Source organism: Corella eumyota, chromosome 2, assembly GCF_963082875.1.
Source record: "Corella eumyota chromosome 2, kaCorEumy4.1, whole genome shotgun sequence".
In the NCBI taxonomy this organism is placed as follows: domain Eukaryota; kingdom Metazoa; phylum Chordata; class Ascidiacea; order Phlebobranchia; family Corellidae; genus Corella; species Corella eumyota.
Genome location: NC_137491.1, coordinates 1,487,989 through 1,515,029, shown reverse-complemented (window position 1 = coordinate 1,515,029; position 27,041 = coordinate 1,487,989). Strand labels below are relative to the sequence as shown.

At 25.0% G+C, this 27,041-nt stretch overlaps 1 protein-coding gene across 3 annotated transcripts; it reads left to right on the top strand.

Annotated features, from left to right (window-relative positions):
• The first annotated feature begins 205 nt into the window (after window positions 1-205).
• LOC145741408 (uncharacterized) lies at window positions 206-22,531 on the top strand. 3 transcript variants are annotated; one of them, XM_082558999.1, is made up of 7 exons: window positions 206-279; window positions 1,975-2,028; window positions 12,336-13,571; window positions 17,944-18,094; window positions 19,183-19,367; window positions 19,881-19,985; window positions 20,672-22,531. In XM_082558999.1, the coding sequence occupies exons 3-7, from the start codon at window positions 12,581-12,583 to the stop codon at window positions 21,343-21,345; spliced, it is 2,106 nt and encodes a 701-aa protein (XP_082415125.1). In that variant the 5' UTR covers window positions 206-279; window positions 1,975-2,028; window positions 12,336-12,580; the 3' UTR covers window positions 21,346-22,531. The 3 variants fall into 3 exon arrangements, with proteins under 3 accessions (XP_082415125.1, XP_082415123.1, XP_082415124.1); XM_082558997.1 differs by having other exon boundaries at window positions 17,941-18,094; XM_082558998.1 differs by lacking the exons at window positions 206-279; window positions 1,975-2,028 and adding an exon at window positions 9,530-9,585 and having other exon boundaries at window positions 17,941-18,094.
• Window positions 22,532-27,041: the final 4,510 nt, after the last annotated feature.

Genomic DNA, 27,041 nt, shown 5'->3' with positions numbered 1-27,041 from the left:
CAAAAATTTTGTGAATATTTTAATAAAAAAATACAGCAAAAAATAGTAAAAAAAATAATTTCAACTTACTAGAATTAAACAAACGAAAAGAATAAGTCTAGTTATATAGTGAGAGAAAGATAGAGGTAGGCTAGACAGCGAAAACTGTCACAGACTGAAATTCAAAACCTAACATTTAGAGCTTTGATTTATGGTTTGTCGTACAGGTAAACTGTAATAAGAAACGCTAGGTTCTAAGTGGAGTTAGGCTGTGCAACTAACAACCAAGGAACAACGAAGGTAAGTGACTTTTTGTCGCTTTTAAAAATGTTTTGTTTGAACCTCTGGCAAAGCGTAACGACTCGGATAAAATTTTTCAATTTTTTTTCGTTTTTTTTTGTTACCGATTTTTTTGGTTGAGTTTTTAAAATCAACTTTTGTTAGTGTATGTTGTAACTTTTGTATTCCATTTTATGTTTGTTAATTAATAACCGTTTTAATTATTAAGTTTTCCTAATTATAATCTGTAAAAAAAGCAAATAAAATGGCGCTTATATAATTGAGTTAAATATACCAAGTTTTAACAAAATTTAATATAAATTAACCTAAATTTTTGTGTTATTTAAATTCAGAGTAAAATATTCATTTATTGACCACGAATTTAAGCAAATTTACATATTTAGGTGAACTTTTAAAATAACGCATTTATTTGCCATATTATTAATTCATATGTAAGAATATTTTTATACATAACTGTGATTAGATAATTAAATAACTCTTTTACTAATATCTTAAACTGACTTAAAAATACACACATTTTACAAAAATATAATTTAAAATTACATTAAAATTATTGAACATTTAATGATTAGGTTTAAGTTAGAATGTTTAATGTCTTTTTTATGAATAGTATAATCTAATAATTAACATATAAACACTTGGTTTTATTCACCATATATTTTCACTGATTTAAATTAACATGCCAACAAAATTAAATTGATTTTTTTTAAGTAAATTTATAATTTTAACTAACTTTTTGTAGTTTAACTAAGTATTACTATGTTATAGTATATAAAACGCGGTAATTTTAATGTTTTATTTATCATTTGTGACGTAACATACCGTAAAGAATCAACCATTATTACAACAATACTTAAACAAACAATATACAAACCAACAATAACCTTATAATTACAATCCAATTTAATATTAAAGAAAAACATTAAAATTTGTAACTTTTTTAACAAAATCTTTAAAACGCTGAATATTAAAACAAAAATTATCCCAATTTAAAGCTGTTATGTTTATGAACCTTTAAACCTCACACTAATCCGCTTCACAATTATGGTTAACCACAAATAAATAAAAATGTAAAATAAAAATAACAAAACATTAAACAAAATGGCGACAATATAAATAGAGTATTGGACAATACCCATTATACATTTAACCTGTAACAACACCGTATAAACTATAATATATTGCATATGATAAAATTTATAAGTAAGTTTAACTATTTCAAATAAAATTTAAAAGAATTTTCTAATAAATTTAAAATTTACGCAAATATTTTTAATTTTTCTACTCTTTCATTTATAAATAGTTATAGTAGAGATTTAAATAATATTGATATAATGGTCTTATTTTTATTGCATGTGTTAAAATATCACATAAGTTAATGAAGTAAAAATACCAATTATTTAATTATATGTAATGCTTTTATAAGGGGTTTTAATTTTTTATGCTATTTTATTAATGTGAACATTTTTATAATTAGAAGGAGTAGTCACATAGTTAATAAATCTAAAATAAAAAATATTTTCAATACTTTGTACTGCAATTATATATTTTATTTTCAATTTTTACAGATTTTTTTATATATTTTTTATGTTGACATTACTACACTTTAGAAGTAGTAGGTTTGTATAATATTTATACAGTCGCCTTATCTTTAAAGTACATGAAAGTTGTTTAACTTTTACTTTTAACTTACAGGTTCAACAACACATTGTATCAGAGAATTATTCGATTAAACACGAATTTTAAATCGTAAGTTTCGTTTTAAATGACATATTAATAAAATTATATTTAATTATGTTTAAAGTGAACTAATATCTGTTTTAATAGCACGTTTGTAAGTGTATTTATATATAGTATACTGTGCTTATGTGTTTATATGTATATATGTTTAAATGAACTATAGTTTACACGATTACTTATTTTGATCTAAATATACACATAAAGTTTTATTAAGGCTAAGTTTTAATTTTTGAAAATCATAAAAATTAAACTAACTAATTTTTCTATGTTTCTGATACAACTTAAACAAATGTAAAATTATAAAATGGTAAATAATTTTTAAAAAAGTCTCCTAAAAGTGTAATAATTAAGGTACTTAATACCAGTTTTATTCTGGATAATTAATATATATATACAGCATCAAAATCTTTTTTAAACACTAATAATAAAAACATATAGTAAACCAGGAAAATATCAATAATAACAAAATTAAACAATTTTTGAAGCTTAATATTGGACCTTAAACCGCTTTAAACAAGTTGACAATTGATTGATTAAATTAATTTATCAAAACCTACATAAAAGTCCTTGGTTAGAAAGTGATTTTAAAGTTTGTAACACAAAACCATCTTAACCACCCGAATAGTTCAATATATTTAATCATAAACAAATATTTTAACTGAAGATCATATACCACATAATAGAGATAACTTGTAACGCACAGGCAGCTGTATGTTATAATGTATAAGAGACCTTGTGTTTAATAGTAATTAATCAATACTGTAATATTATACGCAAGACCTAAAAAAAAACGCGAAAAGTTTTGAAATTCTAGTTTTATTGAATTTGGATTTAAAATATATTTGATTTTTTTTTATAGTACAGCTACGAAAATATGTTTTTAATGTAATTAAACTCTATAAATTATTTTTGATTTGTTTATAATTTTATCTACTTTTTAAACATAAAATAGATAATAAATTGTAAAAAAATAAAAACCTTTAAAGTTTACTTTATTTGGGACCCAAAAATTAAAACAAAAACAGTTAAAATAAACATTAACATAAAAAAACCTAATTTACCCAAAATTTAATAACTTTTGTACGTTTTAAATAAAATAGATCAAAACTTTAATTAAAATATTGTAAAATTTCACCCAGTTTTAAATTAAAAATTGTAAATTTTTAACACAATTAAAAAAATATATTCCACAAAAAAATAAAACAAAACAGTTTAGAAAAATATTTAACATTAAGAATACTAAATCTACAAAAATATTTAAGAAAAATATTTAACTTTAAGAATATCAATTTACCAAAAGTTTATTAACACCAATCCGCCTACATGGAATATAAGACTAAACTATTTCAGAGATCATTGAAATGTTCAGAGTATTGTGACTAAACAAATAAACAATAACCTTGTTTATTGTGACCTCATGATACCTAACTATTTACTATATAAACTCAACAAACTAAAAATTTAAATTTTTAGCGATTTTTTCTTGTTTTAAAACATTTTTAAAATATTAAAATGTTTTTTATGTAAGAAAATTAAGATTTAATACTTATTAATATTATGATGTATTATTAGAAAACTAGACTACACAAAAATTCGTATTTTTTTTATAAATTGTAATTTACATTTTTGTTGTTGTTTTTTTTAATTTAAAAATATTTATAATTTTTATTTTTAACATATCATTACAAATATTAAACTTCTACTCATAGAAAATAACTTAATTTAAATACGACAATAACAACAACAAACTATATAGTTGTATAAACCTATACTGCCGCCAAGCGATCGTAATTAGTAATATTTAAGGTAGCTAGATGATGTTTTTTACTAGTTTAAACACTTAACGTTAAAGCTTAACAAAAATTGTGCATTTAATGCTTTAAAAATATTTTACGCGAATTTTAAAATTGTATTTAATTTACATATTAAGCTTACGTAGTAAGTTTTTATAAAATATTTTAAAATAGCTTAAACTCTAAACAACTTTTTTGTAAAAACTCAAAAAAAACAATTTAATAATTAAATGTACAATTAAGGTAACTTAAAACTAAATAAAAATTTAATTAACCCCAAAATTAAATTAAAACTTTATACCATAATAGATACAGCCTTATTTTACTTTAAATTTAGGTAATATACAACTAATAAAAATTAATAATCAAATTATCGTTTTGTTTAAAAAATAAAAATATTAATACATTCTAAAATTCTACTAAACTTTTTCGTACACAAAAACTTAACTTAAAAAAATCTTATTTTTAAATTCTATTTTCTATTTTTAAAATATATTCTTAATCTGTCTAATATATATTTATATCTTTAAAAATATTTAAAATTTTAATCACTTTTTTAATGTTATTTTAACTGGTCTTAATATCCCTTAAAACTAGACTCAAAACTCAAAATTCAACGTTAAAAAATTCAAAATTAGGAAGTTGTACAATCACGCTTAAGTGATCTTATTACGTCATAAATACCTTTGTCAAGACATTATATCATTGTCAACGATGAACCAAATAATCGCATTCTTGTACGTTGTTCAACATTTTGATGTTCGTTCTGTAAAAATTAATATAAATTTTTTAACTTTTCCAATTTTTTTAAGCCATTTTTAATTACTTAAACCACTTATTAAAAACCATTTCTAACCATTTTAATTTAAATATACAATTTAAGACCATCTAAACTTTTTAACATTTCTATTTTTAATATAAAATGGTCATGATTCAATATTTAATATTAGCAATAATACCATTTTAAACCAAATAGAACCATAATCAACATTTGTCTACTTTTAAACACCATTATTTACACCATATTTGCAAACATTTTTGGGCAAAAGCACCATTTAAAAAAAAAATTAAACACCAATTTAAACAAGTACCATTTTAAAAACCATTTTAATAATTCCAGAACTATTCAACCAACAATTACATTAAGAGATGATTAATTACTTTAAATTAAAACCCAATTACTCAAGCTTATAGCATAGACTGATGATCAAAAAGCTAGATTTGAAGTCTTACATTTGTTGTTTGTTAAGCGGTTGTGTGTTTAGTAAGAGGTTGTGATTGAGATAGTAATTCGCTTTATTTAAAACAGTGTTATATCTGTATTTGTATAGTGGACTATTGTATTTATTAGGTTCAGTTTAATAGCATAATATATATAGTAAAAAATTTGTCTTTTTTAGTCTAAATTGATATAAACTTTTTGTGTTAAAAAATTAGCAAATGTAAAATTATTTAAAGTTTTGGCTATATCTTTAAATAGTAATGTGTAGCCTAATATGTGTAGCAAAAAATGCGTGCTTTTTGGCCTAATTAGATATAAACATATAGTTTTAAAAAAATTAACAAATTTAAAAATATTTTAAGAGTTGGCCTATTTTGAAACTACGATTATTTTTTTTTAGTTGAATTTAAGTTTTGTATGTAAAGTGTAACTATCACTTTTATTAGCAGTAAGAACATAAAGTATATACAACTATTTTAAATTAGGTTTAGTGAAGTTTAAGCAGTAATATTTAGATTTAAAGTATATTACAGTACTAGTTAACTATATTTCATGCATATAAGTTAAAATTTAGTAAAATCAACAACATACCATGCAGTCATATTAAATAACTTAAAAACTAAACCAAAAACACCGAATAAATTGTACTGCGCTATTATTAATTCATTTTCAGTAATTATTCTTAATTCATTTTCAGTATGGCAGATATAACTATACGCTAAAGATGTAACTTTTTCAAAACGCAGAAAAAATTAATTTGTTTTGTATAAAACTACTTAAAACCTATTCTCCTTTCAACTGAACAATCAATATTATTATACGTAATAATCGGCTTATATTAGTAACAGTTACAACATAAAAACTAGTAACACCTGTGCAGCTGGGTATGGGTAAATATATCCACAAAAATAAACTTTCATTTAAAGTGAAATTAAGGTTAAAAAAATACAAAGTTGTTTCCGCTATAAATTAGCTGAATTTGGAGGGCCTAAAATTGTGTAAAAATATGTGATTTTTTACATTGAGATTTAAGTTATTTTAAAATTTTTTAATTTTCGCAAAAATAAAAATTTTTAAGACATTGTATTTTACCTTTAAAAAAATTTACACTTTACATAAAATTACTAATTTTAAGTTTAAAAACAGCGTAAAGATACGGAAAATTGTATTATATTGTGTTATATACATATACATTAACAATCATTATCCGAATTTAATCAAATAAATACCCAAAATACTAATTTTTTTGCGTTTATATATATAATCCAATTCACCAAAAATATTGCAAAGTTTTCTAATAACTAGGTGCTTTAAAACAGAGTAAAAATAGGGGGAATTAGATTTTAGTGTATTAAAAACATGTATAATAACAACCATTACCTAATTTACCCAATCAAAAAATTAGCAACAGTACCCTAATTACATTGCGTTTATATATATTCCAAACCTTAAAAACTAGGTGCTTTAAAACAGGGCCCATTCAGACGAACAATTACCGTAGAGCGAGATAAAGGCTATTGTCTCAAGCCTCGTATAAAAACTAACTGTCTACTCGGGAGTGATCGATCGAAATTCGAACTCGGATTTTGGTCAACTTTTGACCAATTGAAATTTGAAAAAGGTCACGTAAAGGTTAAATATTGATCGAGTGTTTTCGTTCGGGCAGAGAGGACATTTTAAAGTTGATAACAAAAAGTTTAAAAAAAGGTTGAAATAAAGTTTAATTTTATTTTTATTTTTTTAAGTAAAAAAATTTAAAATTTAAACTTTAAAATAAATTTTACGCAAATAAAAAATACAAATTAAAAACAAAAAAATAAAATTTTAAATTAATATACAATCAATAAACAAATATTATATATCTGCAATATTTAATTTATTAAAATTCTCATAACAAAATATCATAGAAATTACATAGTATACTAAACAAAAACCATACAAAAACACAAAATTAACATAAATAAATTAAAGAATAAACTATTCTATACAAAAATGAAACCAAAAAACTAAAAAAAACTTACTAATATATCGTTAAGACCTTTATAACATCCAAACTTAAATTAAAAATCTTACTTTTAAAAATATCCTTAATACCTTAATCCCTTGCAACAATTTATCCCATTCTGTTGTATGCTGTTGTGTAGAAATGTATGTTTAACATCAAGCCGAGGTTAATAAGGTAATTTATAACACTTAAATTCGACATATTTAAGAGCAAAGCTAAACTCTGTGTTTTTGTGCCCATTTTAACTCATTACTAATAGCTAGCAGTTGCATAAGAGTGTGCCTACAGTTAATTTGTATAATTCTGGTTTAGTATATTATATATATTTGTAAGTTTTTCAAGTTATAATAGTAGAGTAAGTGTTTATGGTACACTAATTTAAGTGACTGGTGTAAAGATAGTTTGTTATTTAAATTTAGTTAGAAAATAAGTGCTAATGGCAAAAATCAAAGGTTTATGAATATATAATGAATAAATATTCGATAAACTTGTATAAATATTATAAACACGCTTTTAAATTTACCAGACATTGATTTACAATTTTAAGAAATTTAAAACGAGATATGACGTAATTAAAACATCAAAATATAGTGACGTCATTAGAGTATAAAACAAGGCCTTACATTTTCGATACAGAATATTTTACAGTGATTGTGACGTCACAGACATAAGTGTGACGTCATTAGTTCCTCGCTAACGACCGAAACCGGAAATAGATAAAACTGTCGATCAAAAATTCCTGAAATTTAAAACGTCGCCAAAAACCAAAAAAAAACAGAAAAAAATCGGATTTTTTCATGGGAAAAAAGGGTTTTTATTTTTGTGCAAAGTTGTGGATGCTTTGCAAGCAAATTTGCTGTAAACTACTGCTTGTAATTCGAACCTTACTTCAAAGTAATGCTGGCATTGATAGATCACGCACAAAAACGTAGACACGCTATCGTTTATGGAGTTTTACGTTTGATATTATACATACCGTTATGTGGTTAACAAGTTATCGTTACATTTTATATTGCTGAAATGTTTAACTTATTTTTTTATATTTTTTAAACATTTTTTTAACTTTTTTCAAATTTTAAATTTTTTTTTAATTTTTAACATTTTTTTTTAATTTTTAACAAAAAAATTGACATTTTAGTACTTTTAAGTAATTTTATAAACACTTTCACACTAGTTTTAACGGTTTAATATACAAAATCCTTTAATTTTAAAACCACTTTATAACAAAACCATTTACAAAATATCTAAAACGCATAATTAGGTTAATATACCTTCTTTAAAAATCGAACAATTTTAATTTTTTGATAAATATTGTGCTAAAAAATTTAAATTAATTCATAATTTAATTTAAAAGTTACTCTATATTAAACCTAATAAGCTAATTGAATTGATAATAATTAAGTTAAATTAAGATAAAATACATCTAGGTATATTCTAATTCAATGCGGTTTTTAAAGTTTACTTTAAACAAAATTAAAAAAAAAAATAGAATTCAAAAATTATGTTGAATTAATTTTGTTTTTACTTAGACCCAAGATAATTATTCACGTCCTAAAATTAGACCTATGTTATATTAAAATATCATGCATATAATAAAAGTGAATTAGCCAAAATATGGTTAATATAACTTAACTAGTAGAACCATAACCAATATTGTTAACAGGTCTTACAAGTAAACTAATGTTGACAATATTATTGATAACAAATCCAGCACAAAACGTTAAAATATCACTTCAAAATCAAACATAATATTATAAAAATAATTCCAAAACATTAGCGGGTAATTATTCAACCTTATTTAAATTTAATTTCAAATTCAGCGTTTGTGTAAAGTAAATGGTTTTAAGTCATTTGACAATATTTGAAGCGTTATAACTTGAACCTGGGAAGTAAACCCACTAAAGTTCAAGAATAAATGGGGGTTAAGGAATGGGGGCATTTTCATACTAAAAACGGGTTTAAAATTATAGTAACCGACCGTTTTTAAAGAAATATTTAAACCTGTATTAAAATTCGTATAACGCGTAAAATAGTATTAAAAATAGAATAAATAATAGGTAGTTTGTTAAGTCATTGACTGAACGATAGTTTTTAGAAAAGGCTAATTTAAAATTATGGTAAACAGTTTATATAGAAGTATAAGACCAATGTTAATATGCGTATTATGCGTAAATTAGTGCTACAACTACCATTGTTATTTCAATTAAAAATTTTAAATAATAGGTAGTTTATTAAGTTATAGATTGGAGTTAGTAACTTAAACAAAAAAGTTAAGATTTGAATAAATGTAAAAAAATACATTTTTAAGCAAAAATTTGCAGGCGCGCCATTTTGTCCAATATATATATATTTTAATTAACTATAATTACTAATTACAGAATTATAATAAATCAATTAATATTGAAAATATAGTTAGTACTAAAATGGTTAAAGTGATTTATTTAAATAAATCTAATTTTTTTCGATGGATTATTATTATTTTATACAAGCCAAAAGTTAGAATGAAAAATGGATTTATTTTTTCAAGCAAAACTAACTTAAAAAAGGTATTTTTTAAAAAGTTTTTAAATTATATTTTTACTGTTGTATTTTAGAGTATATTATAACAATTGTTTAAATTATATTATATTTTTAGTATTGAATATTGTAAATGGTAAAAAAAAATTGTTAAAAATGATAAATTTTAGGTTTTCTTGGTTAAAATTGTTAATTTTTGTCTTTAAATCGTTTTCAAATATACCAGTGTTAAAATTTCGCAACAGTGGCTAATAATGTGATTTGTTTGTTGATTGTTTAGAATAATCGGCTTTATTTGATGAACAATTATTTATTGTTTTGTAATAATCCATAAGCACACCTGTTCTAAGCCTCGCACATGTGAAATTTACAGAAATATTAAAATTTTTGGTTAAAAAACGAAATTTACATTTTAAATAAAAATATAAAAAATTGAAAAAAAAAATATTAAGCCAAATTTAATTTAATGTGAAATTATTTTTAATATAATTAACCTACTTATAATTTTTAAATAGCGTTTTTAGTTTAAAATCTAGCCCAAAAATGTGGCATATATTTTTAGATGTTTCTCAAAAAAAAATCTGTTACCAAAAAAGGTGTCTAAAGTATTCAAACCAACCTAAAAGCTGCTATAATAAGAATTGATTGGTTTAAGTGATTAACGATAGCTGTCAAAACTAGATATCGGCGTAGAAATATAAGCGGCATCTTTAAATCTTAACTGTGCCCAAATATACACCGTACATAGGCCTTAGATAAACTCTAACACCTTCTTTATTACGATTCAATCTCAAGGCTTGGATGGATTTAATTACATTAGGACCACCCAAACAGTTAGGTAAAAATTCAAATTGTTTTAAATATTAAGCGCTTGTAAAAAAAGAAAATTGTAAAAATAAAAAAATGCAAAAAACAAAATGCAAAAAAAAAATAAAAAAAAAATAAAAAAATACATTAATTTGTAATAAAACAGTAACATTAAATTTTGGGGTATTACTATGATTTCTTTGGGTAATAAAATGTGAATTATTTTAAATATAACGTATTTTGACCCATTTTTAGGGGGTCCAAAATTGTAATAATGTTTTTATTATTTTAGACAAAATCTTTTTATTTTTTTAACTTATATTGGAAATATTATTAATAAAAAAAATGATTAAGTTTTAACTTTGAATTATTTTAAAAATTGTAAAGTCAAATGAGTTAAAAAAATGATTAAAAATATATATTTTTCATCAAAAAAAAAAGTTACAAAATTTTCTAAAAAACAAATTAAAAATGATTTTAAAAACATAATTTAAGTCACTTTGAAACATAAGTACCTTAAAATATTTTAACGACAAATTATAAAGCTTTAAAAGTACGCTAAACTATTTTGTAAACACTTATTAAAATAACTGTTTATAGTCAAGTTGTTTACATTAACGCTTCATTAGCACCTGGTGGAGAAATTTAAAATAAAAACGAAAAAAATTTCAGAAACATTTAGTGCTACTTTTTTAAATTTTTTATTAATTTTTTTTAAATTATGTTTTATTTATTATTAATTAAAGTTTTTGTTGTTTTTAAAGTACCAATTATTAGTGTTTTGTAATTTAAAAAAAATCAAAAAATGACATTTTTAGGCAATTATTTTTTTGTTTGTTTTTTAAAATCTTTTTTTGTGTTTTTGTGCTTATATTTTTATTAATAATTTTATTAATTTATTAATTATGCGTATTTTTTTAAATACCTAGTTCTAGTCTTTTTAAAAACAAATTTAGTTTTTTGCTTTGGTTAAAAAATTCAAAGTCAGCATTTTTTAAAAAGGTTTAAAACTAAATAACGTTCTGGTTTTATGAGTTCTATGAAGGTCAAGTTTTTATTGTGCCAAGGTCAAACTGTGTGCTCTTAAAAGTTGGATTTATTCAAAATTTTTAAAAATAAAAAGAAGAGTTTTTGCTTTGCAAAAAATTAATTTTGGTATTTTTGATTATTAATTAAGAATTATAAAATTAATCACTAATTAAAAAATGCTTGAATTGTAAAAAAAATTAAATTTTAACACCTAACATAACATAAACTAAGTATTCAACAAAAACAAAAACAGTTAACTAATAAAAACCACTCAAAAAAATTGAATTAAAACCAAAAAAATTCAAACCCAAATTTTAAAATCATGTTTTGGATTAAAAAACTAAATAATCACTGATTTAAAGATTAAGATTTAACACAAGATTCATGTTGTTACCATCTGGAACACGTGGTTGCTAATGAGATAGCTCATTAGTGTTCAGTGGTGAGGAGAATTTGCAAACAAATATTAAAAAATGTTAAGGTCAATGTGTGAATGTCTTCATAAAATATTGTAACAAAAAATTTTCGAATGATATTAGTGATAAAAGTTTAAAAAATAAATTTGTTGAAAAAAGATTGTTTTTAATATCATATAAATTAATTACAAAAATGTTAAGTATATCAAAAAAAAAAATGATTAAATGGGTTATTTTACTAAATAAAAAAAGCATAAAAGTGTGAATCTATATATTAATAAACAAAAAAATTAGATTTTAATAAATAGATTTTTAATGCACAATTTTTTTTTATTTAATTATTTTTTATTCCTAAAAAACGTTTTTTAAGTTTAAAAATTGGATTCTAAAGCTTTTCCTAATAGTCTTACTTTAGGTGCGAACTCTAAAGCACAAAGAACCACATTTTTTACCTTATTCAGCCACAAGTGCAACACTCAATAAGATATCAAGTTATCACACATTTAAATCCAGTTTTATTTATACAGGCTCAAGTCACGTGATCTTTCTACGTCCATCGAAACAGAATCAGTGACCGACTGACCGTTGCCTCGGTGACCGTAGCGCAGGATAACAAAGCCGTGATTGTGACGTCACCATACTCGAAAGTTCAAAATCAATAGTGTCGTTATTATTCGCTTCAATGCACACGGTTTAAAACAACAAAAAATCGCAGAAATAGCTGAACTTTTTAAGCAATTATTATTGCTTTGTTATGTTATAAAGCAGAACTATGACGTCACAAAACAAGAGTGGTTACAATGAAAATATTTTTGACAGTGATGATACGGGGTCGTACCAAACTAGTTTTCGAGAAAATTCGGTTTTATTTGAAAAGAAAACAAAATTGAACAGAGATTTTGAGCGATGTGGCAGAACTGACTTCTACCAAGGAACAGATGATAACTCAAGCGTTCTTTTGAGCCATAACTCGTCACCAAACACGGAATATAACGCAAGGAATTCGCCAAATCAGGACAACTATGAGATAGAATATGGTGTGCATATAGAAAAAGCAAGCAAGCATCAATTTTCGTTAGATCAATGTTTTGAGGATACAAATATCAACAATAACAGCTCAATAAGTCTTATTTCGGGCCAGAAAAATGGTGATGCTAATTATTCTCAGTCTACCCTGCCTCGGGCGAAGTTTACTGAGCCCAATATCTTGCTTAACAGTCACAACAGCGGTCTTAGCTCAGGCAGACAGACTAAATCCCTGCAAATGAATGGTGATCTATCAACTGAAGACCCACACAACATTGAAAATAACCGAGGAGATAGCATTAAGTTTAATAACCCCAGTGCTTTATTATCGGATAGCTGCGAATTAATGTCGCCACAAGATCACCTAGAAAACAAGTCTGTGCCCGAGGAAAATATGATCACTTCGCCGGGGTTGGAGGCGGATGTTCCGGCCGATTTTGCCGCTAACTCGCGAAGTTCAATCGATGAATTTCCGAACTCAAACAACGATGATTCAAAGTTAGAAAACGGTCGGAATACTCAAAACTCGAAAATTCTAGAAGATGACAGGACAAACAAAAACCAAAATGATCGAAATAAACACAAATTACGTCACAAACAACATAAAACAACGAACCCAAAAGAAAATGGCGGAAAACATGAAGTCAACAAACAAGTTTCAAATGAACAAATATTTCCCTGGATGAAGGAAAGTCGACAAAATCAGAAGAAGAAACACACAAACAGTGTGTCATCAGGTTAGTTTAATGTTTCTTAATATTTTACATTTTATTTAATTAAAAATAACTTTGCCTAGAAACCATAGGATAATAAATTGTCGTGTGAAGAGTTCTATAAATTTATTTAATACCATTTGTAAGAAGATATAAAAATAAAGTGTTTAGTATAGTTTATGTACATTTTTTAGGGTTCTTTTAATTTATGTTAGTCTAGTTTAGCACGAAAAAGGCCTTTTGCTATATTGTGTGTGTTTAAAATATAAATAGATTTGTAGTATTTCGTAGTAAAATCAAAATTTAAAACTCTATATAATATCCTACATAATATAACCATCTTTTACATAGATAGCTTTTTTTAATTTTTAAATCTACTTATATAATATAGGATATTAGAAAACAAAATAAGTAGTCTAATGCTATAGTATAATTATTTCATCATTAAGGCTTTTTGACAAAACTTATTTATAAAACCAAATTAGTAGAAATATTAAACGCAAAAAAACATAACATATATATATTATATTATATTTAGACATTATAGGGTAACTATTATTCTTGATTTACTTTTTTTTTCCTTAAAATTTTTTTTGTTTATATATTTTCTATACGTTTTATATTTTTATATTTTTGATTAATTTAAAATACGAGACTAGTAGATCAAATTAAACCATAATAACTCTAAAAAAAATATTAAAAATAAGAACCACTACAAAACTAAATGAAACACCATATTCTTAAACCATTTTAAAAAAAATTAAACAAGAAATATATATTCTATAACTACCTTACTATACAATTAACATAATCTACAAAATTTAACCAAACTTTGATATATTTTTTTAACATTTACAAAACAAATTATTATTAATATATTTTTTCATTTTGGCTCAAAGAAAAATTGTAATACACAACATTATATTAAATATCCACATATGGTATTACCAAAAATAATTTGTATATTATGAGTTAATAAATACAACAACATGTGTTGTTAAAATCCTACATAAACCACAACTAAGAATATTTAGTCTTTCAAGTGCGTTATAATCTGTTGTTTTGAAAAAGTTAAAAGTTTTTGAAAGTTGTTTTGACTTTCTTATAATCGGATTTTAGGTTTAAATTTAACTCAATGTAACAAGAACTAGTTGTTAAGGCCCACAGCTGTAAAATAAATTACAGCATTTTTAAAGTTTTGAAAAAAAATATGATATGTAAAAGCTGTAAAAAAAAACTTATTTACTTTTACATTATATATAAAGTTTAGGGTTTTTTAACTCACAAACATTAACTTTTAATAGTTTTTTTTTAATTTCTTTCTAAGTATCGTTTTAAATGAATATAAATAAAAATAAATTGTACACAAAATTTTAAGAAGTGATTCCTTGTTATTTATCTATATAAATATAATGTATTATATAGTTCAAAATTTGGTATGTAAAAATCGTTTTCAACTTCTCCAGCTTAAAAATAAACAGATTACATAATTTCAATTTTACGCGGCTCGCTTGTACGACATTATTATCGCATTAGTATATTTAAAAAAAATGTGTTTCTTAATAAACTAAAGGTATGGTGTTTTATAGTTTAGCTAATGGGTTAAATTTATCTGTTTTTGATTTGTTTTGAAATTTAATACGGGGATGCTACTTTGTAAAGTTGGCCATTTTGTATTAGATCAACTACAGAAGGGGTTTGTAACTGTTACCTTAAATTAAGTCTAGGTTTTATATTTTTTACTAAAACCGTTAATTAATTTATATTAAAAATATTTTAAATTACTTTAATTTTTTGTTTTAATAAGTATTAATTCAAAATAAAGCCAATTTAATTCTATATATACAAGAAGAGTGTAAAAATTTAATTTAAAATTTCTATAAAAAATTTAAATTCGTTGTGTTTTTAATAAAGCCTTGTTTTTTTATTTAAGTTTAATATATCACCATTTAAGGAATTTTTAATATTGAAATCTGCTTACGCAAAGAAAACGTCCTTGATTCGACTTTAAACCATATATTTATATAACAAAAATGTTACAATTTTATCAGCAATAAACAAAAGTGTAATCAACATTTTAACATGGCGCCAGTTCGCGCATTTTAATTCATTTTTAATCCACCTTAAACATTGAACGCACATCCGCTGCGTTATAAAAGCGCCTAAAGGGTAAATAAAACGGAGGTCAACGTAACACGTTTGATAGGTTACCATGAAATTGCTGATTGTATCAGGTTGTGTTTCTTGTTAGACGCAGGGTCAGTTAAACTGCAACACCTGGAGTCTATGCCAGATGTTGCTAGAAAAGAACATCCATCAAAAGGGTTCAAATTTATTAGAATTTAAGGAATATCAAACGAAAGTCGAATGTTTAGACTGTCTACTTTATAAAGCATGTAAGATTGGTATATAGGACTTGAAAATGAACAAGTAATTTCGCGCGCTGGTCAAGTGAATGTCTTATACGAATACTAGTAACTTTTTTATCGCAATTTCACGCGTCTTTTACGCTTTATATGATATCAGGTAATGCCTCAGCGCGCCTAAATTTCGGAAATCAAACCGCTAATGAGTTTTTAAATACGAAATAAAACGAAAAAAGCTATTTTTGTCTAAGTATTAGTCATATTAAGTCTGAATTTCAAGGTTAAAGTCGTCAACAAAGAAGGTTAAACTGATCATAAAAATCTTAAAAAAAAACGGAAAATTTAATTAATTTTTTTGGGTTCGTATTAATCATTTATTTATTAAAAGTCGTGTTTTTTATCCAATTATTATGTCACAAAAACAAAGCAATTTTGTCAAAGGCAATCGAAATTGGCATTCATGACGTCACATTTTTTAAACATATATTGGAGTTGTTATGACGTCACAAGTTTACGCTGTAAATGACGTCACATTTAAAAAAAACTTTATTTAAGTTGTTATGATGTAACAATTTTACATTGTAATGACAGCGCATTTTTTAAAACATTTACGTGGTTATGACGTCACAATTTTACGCTACAATGACGTCACAATTTAGAGAACATATTTGAAGTTTAATGAAGTTACAATTTTAGACTGTAATGACCTCACATTTTTAAACATATTGAGGTAGTTATGACGTCACACTTTTAAGCTGTTATGACGTCATACTACCTTGTAATGGTGTTTGTTAGAAATAAAGTAAAATTCTTTTTTTCGAGGTAAAATTGTAATTTAAGATCGATCTTAAGATTGGAAAAATGGAAATAAACAAAAAATCTTTGTTAATCAAATTATAGAGATTGTAAGGTTTTGTTCTAGCGTGAAATGTTTGCGGTTCTATTGTTTATAACCATACAGCTACTACAAGTTAAGTAGGAATATATAAGGCCTAAAAAGGAATGCTCTTTTCTATGTAACTTTTGGTCAAATATTTATTATTTTACACCAAAAAAAATGAATAAAAATAACAATTTTTAATTTATATTCCAGTATTCACAAATAGTATATTATTTTTACAATAGTGTTTCTAGTATAAGTATGTTTTTTGTCTGGTTAAAATAAGACCAAAAAATACCTAAATTACTGAAATAATAACTGTACCTATAACATAAGCTTTAAACTACTTTAAAATGCTACAATTTAAAGCGATATATTTGTTGATATGTAAACATTAAAGATAAATTGATTTCACAGGCTCTGTTATGGATTTAATGCGCTTTTAATTCAATTAGTTTCTCTCTTTTTAGTTTTGTTTTGTTAGATTTTTTGCTAGTCTAAAGTTTTTTTGAAGAATAATTTTTGTGGAACTAATTAAAATATGTTATAATTCTATTTATTAAAAGACTTTAGATGAAATATTTCACCTTTTTTCTATAATTAACCTTGTTGTTTAAGTTATTTTTTTTTTAATCCTTTAAAATAAAAAAAGTTTTACAACCTTTAAAAGTGGTTAATATTTAAGTTTTTTTCCCAAACAATAATGCAAAAACTAAATAGTGTAAAAAAACAAAATAGTGTATTGGAATCTAAAAAGTGTATACATTGAGGTTTAATTCATTTTCTTACAGCTTTTTATAGAAAAGTTAATAAAAAACTTGATAAATGTTTAACCCCTTTTTATACTTATTTATCGTTTGTGTTAAAAACCCAGCCCAAACAAAGAGTAACATCAGTTACTCCGACCCAGTCTCAAGTTACCTGTGGCAGTTTGGGATATTAAAGATTATAATTGCCCAATAATTACACTGCTGATTAAGTATAAGCTCAGCAGGAGTTTATACTGTTTATAACACCTTATTTAAGAGTGTTACAACATGAGAGCAGTGGGGATCAAACCCAGAACCTCATGTAGTGTAAAAAGTGTTCTGACCACTACACCATGTTGCCGGTATCTTACTAACCAACCATTAATTTTATTTATTAGAAGACAGTGATAAAGGATTTGGGGGAAATAAACGCGAACGAACCGCTTATACCAATTCCCAACTAGTTGAGCTAGAAAAAGAATTTCATTTTAGTCATTATTTATGTCGGCCTCGGAGGATCGAACTTGCACAAGGGTTGGGGTTGTCAGAAAGGTAAACTTGGTTAAAATTTTTCGTAAATTTTTTTTAATTTTTTTTCTTAATAATTTTTTTGGAAAAATTTTAATTATTATTCACTTATCATAAGTGAATAGCACAAAAATGTGCTAATTTTTTTTTTATTTTTTAAAATTGTTTATTTAGTAAATTTGATTGTAAATCATGTTTTAAAAATATAATCAATTTTTGTTTAATGTTATTAAGCCCCCTATCTTTAAATATTTTTTTAAATAAACTTTTAAAATATAAATAAAACTTGTATTTTGAAACGGTTATGTATATTTATGTATGTGTTAAAATTACAAATATTCTATCAATCGTTTTATTGAAATATGGAGATTTAATTTGACATTTTTTGACATTTTTTGTGATTTCAACCAACGGATGTTATAAAAAAATATTTTTATAAACTAAATTTAATATTTGAAATAACAAATTATAAAAAATTCAAGTTATTTAAAATTTTATGATTATGACTAAAAAAACATAATTGTGACGTCAATTCAATATTTCGCATCCAAAAATTACAATATGTTTATAATTTAAATAAAAGGTTATATAATTTCAAAAAAAATAATTTTATTAAACTAAAATTATGATAAATGAAAACTAGGTTCTTAGTCAAAAAACAGTTCACTAAAAAAATAACTAAAAAAAAGCAGATATTTTAAGAATTTAATTTTCTAAACTCAAAAAACTCAACTTACAATTTTTTATTTTCAAACAACTCTTTTAAGATGACTATTTGTTTTGGCAATATACACCTAAAATTTAGTAAATCAAAGTAAAAATTAACTTAAATACAACCTACAATATATCATTTTATCTAATACAATCCCATTCTTAGTAAATACCAGTCAATAGTCGGCCTTATGGGCTGAATTTTAATTGTCATAATATGGTTGCAACTCTTAACTAATATTTGCCTGCTATATTTTACCTGCACACCATAAGTGACAATTTCATTTATTAAGTAGGCCAAATTGAACATACATATAGTTATAAATATTGCCAACAATGCCAACCAGGCACAATTTAATAAATTTTTATATCTTTTTAATAAAAACTTATTTTTCTTACAGGCAAATCAAAATCTGGTTCCAAAACCGCAGGATGAAATTTAAAAAGGAACAAAAACAGAAAATGTTAGTTGTACAGCGAGCTACTGAAGCACAAGGACAACATATTAGTAATTTAAGTGGTCGTCCGACACACCAACATCATTATCCTTACGCCAGACCTACTCATAATGGATTACCGTATCAAGGTATGTTTAAACATTGTTTATTTTGTGTTATTTTTTTGTTTTCGTATATTTCAAGTAAACATTTTTTTTGATTTTTTCAAGGTATTGCAAAAGTAAACTTAAAATAAAAGTTGTAATTATAATAAATTTGATACAATGTCTTATATAAATGCTTACGACTGCTAAAAAAATTGTTAAATCCAGGTTTAGGCATGCTTTAGCCTTTTTCTGTTGTAAGTCGATATTCTGCCTAATTTTTAACTTTGTTTCAGTAATTTTTTAAATACAATAAAGCCTTTAAATATATATCAATTTATTTTCAATTTCTAAATCCACAATTTAAAATACAGACAATATATACAAGCGAATAGTTCCATAAATGTCAGCTTTAATTTTGTTCTGTATTTGTTTAATTACAATTGGGCACTTGTGCTATTCCATAGTTTATACAATACTAATGTATTCAAATGTTAGCTTTGTTTATGTAGTTATACAGTTTATTCCAAGTGTTTTAAACCACAGTTTATTATACAGATGAACAACTACATAAATGTCGAACTCATGGATATAACGGAACTAACAATACTCAAGATGAAATCAACTTCTTAAACCAAAATGAGTGTGATACTCACGCTAATAGTAAGTTTGACTCAAATTTTACTTAACATTTTTATTTTAAAGTAATTTCATAAATACTGTTTTTTTAACATTATTTTATTCGACATTTTTTTGGTATAATCTTCAAAGAATAGATTTTTTGTATTGGTAAATGTTGTGCTGTTGTGACGTGTTTAAGCTCTCAGTAAACGCCATCGTTAAGGGTGAATAGTGTGGTATTAGTGCGGCTTGAACACCAAACCTTTTGGTGTGTTTTAGCTATTCATAAACGCCGGACTTAAGGGCGAATAGTGTGGCATTGGTGCGACTCGAACCCGAAACTTTTTAGTGTGTTTAAGCTATATGTAAACGCCGGGCTCAAGGGTAAATAATGTGGTATTGGTGCGGCTCAAACCCGAAACCTTTTGTTGTGTTTAAGCTATCTGTAAACACCGGGCTTAAGGGCGAATAGTGTGGCATTGGTGCGACTCGAACCCGAAACTTTTTAGTGTGTTTAAACTATCTGTAAACGCCTGGCTCAAGGGTGAATAATGTGGCATCGGTGCGGCTCGAACCCGAAACCTTTTGGTGTGTTTAAGCTATCTGTGAACGCCGGGCTCAAAGATGAATAGTGTGGCTTGAACGTGAAACTAGTAGCCCAATACCATGACCGGTATAACACAAAAGCTAATCCTTTTTTAAAAGCTAATTATAATTAATTTTTTTAGTGATGTCCCCTGCTCACCGCCACCAAGCATTTGTAACCCAGTCTTCCAACCGCCCTACTCCCTTACACCACCGTGCGGGCAACCAAACCATTACCCGGTCGCCCTCATCTGGCGCTAGCAACACCTCATCACCACACCACACCAACGGAATAACCAACCCGATGACATCACACATCGAAAACAAAAGTTTTTACAAACCAAGCAATCAGCTCACAGACCAGCAGAATGTTTACTCTGGTTTTATGAAGACACCTAGCGACAACAACGAGGCCAGATATCGCGCCACTAACGGCGGTAAAGAGGAGTTATACAACCACAACAGAAACTCGTTTATTCGACCTAATCACTCAAACCAAGCAAATTTACCGCTTCGGTATCCGACGCATTTATCTTCGTTAAACGATTATGTTCATGGTAATCGTCACCATCAAGACTTTAGTGACGTCACAATTAACCCAATTACGTATAGAACGCAGAGGAATATCCCACCACAGTTTTTACCCCTCGCGTATTACGGTTCCGCCCAGGATATGGAATATTTATCGGGTTCCATGGGGGATAAAGGAATCCCGATTGATTATTCCATCTCAGGTTACCCAGGGTCGGATTCAAACCCGAGGGGTTTGGGTGACAAAACTGCGCATGGACATTTTCAAAGATTGACTCCTTTATAAACGGAGAATTTATTTTTAGGTTGGGTTACTGAAATATTACGGAAAACCATTTTACCGAAAACTTATTTAGCTAAAAACCATATACCTGAAAACGCCAAATTTCGAAATTTTGATTTTTAATTTTTGATTTTAACAATATTATTTTGGTTAATTAAATTAATTTTTCGTATTTAATTTGACAAACTCGAAAATTTATTTTTACGAAAAAATGAAATCCTATTTAGATTTGGAATAATAGGTTTTTATAATTTTCTTTTTTTTAAATTGATAAACTTATACACCCTTAAGACAGTATTAAATTTATAATTCTAATGTCTAAAGTTTGTTGTTAATTTTACTACAAAAGCGTTTTCCATTTCAAAATTGTTATTTTAACAAAACTTATGTTTTTCTATAAAAGGTTTTAACTTAAACAAAAAGACGAAAAAAACACCATTTTCCACATTTAAATATTTGTCTCAATAACACCAACATTATATTTAACAAAAGTTCAATTGAAGTACAAAATTATTCCTGTAAGACGATTAACCAATCAAAAAAGACGATTAAAAATATAAAAACCACAAATTTTAAGTTAAAACTAGTTTAATATAAAAGACGATTATGTTGCAATGTTGTTCTATCTGTTTTGTGCAAATTGTTGTAAATAATTTTATGTGTTTTTACCTATTAATATCATGTTACACAATTCAGCCAAAAGTTGCCTAAAATTTTTTAGAAAAATACAACTTTTAGGGTTAAATAATTGTTTAGTTTATGCTACTTCTGCCTACACATTCTTATAAAGTTCACATAAATTTTTGCCTATTTTTAGTATTATCTGTTTTTGCTGAGTTGATTTAAACGGTTATATTAATATTTGCTTGCCCAAAAAAAGTTATTTTATTAATTAAATAGTGAAAATAATAGTTGTGTAACCTAAGAATTAAATTTTCAATTTTTTAAGGGTAATGTTATGGTAAAAAAAATTAAAAAAAAGGCAAAAAATTATTTGCAATAATTAATATCGCTTTTATAACTGATATACACAAGTTTCATATCTCTAATTTTAATATTGTTTTTAATTTTTTCTTTTTTTTAATTTTGTGCAAGTTCCATTTTAAATTTGCTTCAAGCAATTATGTTCCAAAAATTTTTTGTTTCAAAATTTTAATATTTTATTCTTTCCTAAAAATCAAATATTGTTCCTTCTCATAATGGTTAAAAATAACATTGATTTTTTTTCTTTTTTAAAGACTTACATTTTCGGTATTATTTATAATTTTTTAAAGTAACAATAATATCAAAATTTCATTTTAAATTTTTCGTGTGTAACTCGAAATTTAATTAAGTTTTTATTGTTTTGTAAAAAAGGTTAAAACAGTTTTAAAACTTGCTCTAAACAGTGTTGTATTTCTACCTCACTAAATATTTAAATCTTTTTCCGTGATTATGGGAAATAAATTAATGCACTATCACATATGTAAGTTTATATATTTGCACTATAAGTTAATTTAAACTTTGAAAAATTAGTCAAATAACAAGATTTAAGTTAGTACTTTGCATAAAGTTATAACTTAACTAAATGTAGTTAATTACATTTAGTTAGGGCAACTTTCTTGGTTTAAAAACTAGCCTAGGTAAAGTGCTTAAAATAAAGTTATATATGTAACTAGATTTAGTTGACTATATTTAAAATATTTTTACCTATCTATAAAAAAATAGTTCATAAAAACAACCTCAACCAAGTACTTAGAATAGTTTAAACCAAGATATTAATTTAACTAAACCCAGCAACAAGTACATCTATTTTTAGATTAAATATAAACAAAATGTATGTTTGTCATCTTTAATGGTAAACTAAAACTAACTACAAAAATTAGACATACTTTTCTTTAACAAAAACTAAAATTCTATCCCTATTTTAACTTAAAATTGGCGTCATTTCTCTACCGGCAATGGGCGCTATATACACATAAATTACAATATAAACCGCACACAGTAAACTTTAAAACACACTTTTACTTAAATATATAAAAATATAAACATAAAATAGACCTTTTTAAATATACAATTTCTTAATATTCTATTGAATATGAGTTTAATATCCTAAAAAACTTTTAACTAACGAACTTTGCTACTCAAAGGTTGAACATATTTCTTAATAATAAAACAAGCTAATACACATTTATTAAAATACTTTTACAAACAAAACAAACTTATCTTAAACCGATCTTTTTTATTAAACTCCCATCACAGCAATTTAAGTTTTAGACATCAAACAACTTCATTGTTCTTTATTACAAGAACAAGACCCATTGTTACCGCATAACACCCGGAATATAAACACAACATTAAATACCTTTTAGCAGCAGCCACATATTTCGATGACGTGTTTAGAGATGATTGATATGCTAGTGACGTCAGGGAGAAAAATTTGAATTGCTTTCCTAGAAAAAAACGAACATTTTGTTACTAAATATAAGCTTGGAAATTCTTGAAGTGGAAAGGTCGACTTTGCAGCCTAAACTTTTTTTTTAGTATATATCTTTATCCTCGATGTATGAAAGTGGAATGAGCGACTTAAACATAGAGTAACAACTTTTACTCCGACCCAGTCTCAAGTTTGGGATATTATAGATTATAATTGCCCAGTAATTATGCTGCTGATTAAGTGTTGACTCAGCAGGAGTTCATACCGTTTATAGTGCCTTACTCAAGGGCGCTACAGCATGAGATCAGTGGAGATTGAACCCACGACCTCATGTGTGGTGTAGCAAGTGTTCTTACCACTACATCACGATGCCAGTAAAAGTTTGCTCCAGGTTACTTAGAGTAACATTTGTTACCCTGACCCAGTATCAAGTTGCTAGTGGCAGTTTGTAATATTATTGACTTGTTTAGTGTTTAGTTATTGTAAAAGTAAGAACAGATGGCACTTTACCCAAAAGCACTACGATATAGAAGCACTAGTAATCGAACTCTAGACTACAGTGTTTAAAAACCTAAAAAATTTATTAATTTTTTTTTACACCATTTTTTTTGATAATTTTAGTTAGTTACAAATGCATAAATTTCGCAAAATTTAATAACATTATTATAAGACAATTGATATTTTATGACGTCAAAATTTAGAATCTTGTCCGATTTTTTAAAGTGAAAGAGTTTAAAGGTCACGTGATCACTCGCCCATTATTCAAGCGCACGAAAAGTGACGGTCAGCAAAACCAATCGAATCTGTCACCACATTCGGTAATATGAGGATGACGTATTACTTGGTGACTTGGTTGTGACGTAACAGTTAGAACAATCGCATTTTTATTCCTTAATTTAGCAAGTGTTAAAATTTTAGTTTTTTTTAATAAATTCGTTGTAACTAATATTTAAAAGATAATTCCACTAAATTAATTTAAAAAACTAATTAAAAAACGAAAAATCAAATTAATTTATTACAATTTTTTTTTTTACTAAATCTTTAAAAATTTTATAACCACCCAAAAAACACATTTTTTTAAACTATTTCATCCCTTTTAAAATGGATTTAATTGAATCAATTTAAATATGAGTAATCACCTTCTACTGACCCCTTCAAGCACTTAACAAATAATTAACAAGCGTTAAACGATCGGTGTGTCCAGTTTAAATTGTTTAAGTTTTTGAATGAAATGTTATTATTGCAAAATAATTTAAATTTTTTGGTAAATTGTTTTTCTAAACTATTTTAAAAGTAATTAGTTTAAATTATTTAAAAAATTAATCTTTTAAAAAGAACAATTTTAAAACAACCTATATTTATATGTAAATAATATTTTAGAAACATTTTTTAATATTCCCAATAAAAAAAATTTAAAATATAAAATTATCTTTAAAAAGAATTAAAAAATAAAAAATAAAAACAAAAAATTTAGGCAAAATTAAAAAAATAAAATAGCTAAAAAATAAAAATGCATTTTTGAAAACAAAAATATAATAATAAGTCAGTCATTGATAAAAAAAATATTCATTTTCTTAACTCTACTACTTCAAAAATCTCAGATATAATCATTATATAAACATAAACAATATTGTTACGTCATAGTCGACCAATATGAGACATCAATCAATCAATGTCGTTTTATCATGATTCTAGAATTTAACGCTTTCACCTAAAACTCTTTGAAGATTTTATTAAATAAAAAAAAAGCTTTTATTTGATTATAACCGGTGCACAGTGACGTCATAAATGAACTGGTACGTCATAAATATTTAAAAATATTAGTTTTTGTAAACAGAATAAATGTTTTTTTAATTTCAATAGTTTTAAATTTTTGATAAAATTTGTAAAATTTTGAGGGGCCTAAAATTTGTAAAAACCGTTTAGTTATATTAAGTAATTAAACAAATTGAAAAAAAATTATATTTTGTGCTTATTTTATCATTTTTTTTAACAAACTATGTAAAAAAATGCAAAAAAATAGGAATACAAAAGAAATTTTATAATTTAACTTTGGTAAAGCTTATAAAATAAATCCCCCAACAGATTTAAAATGATATTAATTCAACAAAAACAAGCAAAAACTTCACTTTTAAAAGATTCCTATCTTCCTAAATGGAAGCATGAAAAAGACAACTTTTAAAGTTATTTATTTTTTGATGTTTTTTCGTGTTTTTTGTCATGTCTTGAGCCTAGGGCATTTCATTTGATGTATATGTTGTCAAAATAAATTTGACTTTTCAAGAAAAAAGACACTACTTTGACATTTTTTCGTGTTTTTTAAAAAGGTAAATTGTTCATTTCTAAGTTCAACTTTAATTTGACCCGATACTAAATTTATTTTTAGGACAATTTATAATTTTAGTTTATTTTTTTAAAGTTTAATTTTAACTCCGTTTTTACCAAAATACATTTTGTTTATTTTTATGGTTTTTATAACAGTTTTTTGTTTATACAAAATTGTACTAAAAATATTTGTAAAATTTATTTTAATTTTAAAAAAAGCTTTCAAAAAGCAATTTAAATAAGGTAAAAAAATTGTATTTTTAAATATTTTTATTAGACTTACAATCCTTGCAAAAAGGCCATCTTAAAAAATTACACAATAAATAAATTATTTTTTAAAGTTATATTAATAATGTAAACAATATTACGTAAAAAACAAAATATTTAAATTTAAACTTTTAAAAATAAATTATTACGTAAAATTTAAAAGCAATAAAATGTAGACAGCATGCTTAAATAACGTGACATAATAAAGACGAAACAATAACCTAATAAACATAAACAATTAAATAGGAATTCGTCATAATAATGCTTCAAAATTTTCAATTTTTTTTTTGAAAATGGAGTTACTGTATGTTAAGTGTAAGCGAAAAAAAGTTTTAAAAAAATGGTTTAAAAAAATGTTTGCAGTTTTTGAGCGGCGTTCTGCATTAGCGCATTCAGAAAAAAACCGACGTTAACAGTCTGCAGAAATATTGCTAGTCAAAACTATTCGAATAAAAGTCAATTTTTGATTGATTACCCTTTAAAAAGTTTCGACAAAATTTTTTTAAGATTTTTGTAGATTTTTTGTAAGGTTTAAAGTTTGAGACTATGACATCATAATACCGCGAAAACGCAATAAAAATTGAGAATTATTTGAGTTAAGATTTCGACACGCTAAATGAGTATTAAGTTATAGACTTAATGATTGATTTGGCTGATTCGTTTCCGAAATTATTTCATTTTTGTTTCGTTT

Bases quoted from the DNA above. Each gene is read 5' to 3' on its own strand.
- LOC145741408 (XM_082558997.1), top strand. From the start codon at position 12,581: ATGACGTCACAAAACAAGAGTGGTTACAATGAAAATATTTTTGACAGT. The intron at 13,572-17,940 runs GTTAGTTTAATG...TTTATTTATTAG, and splicing joins CACAAACAGTGTGTCATCAG to AAGACAGTGATAAAGGATTT. The intron at 19,986-20,671 runs GTAAGTTTGACT...TAATTTTTTTAG, and splicing joins GTGTGATACTCACGCTAATA to TGATGTCCCCTGCTCACCGC.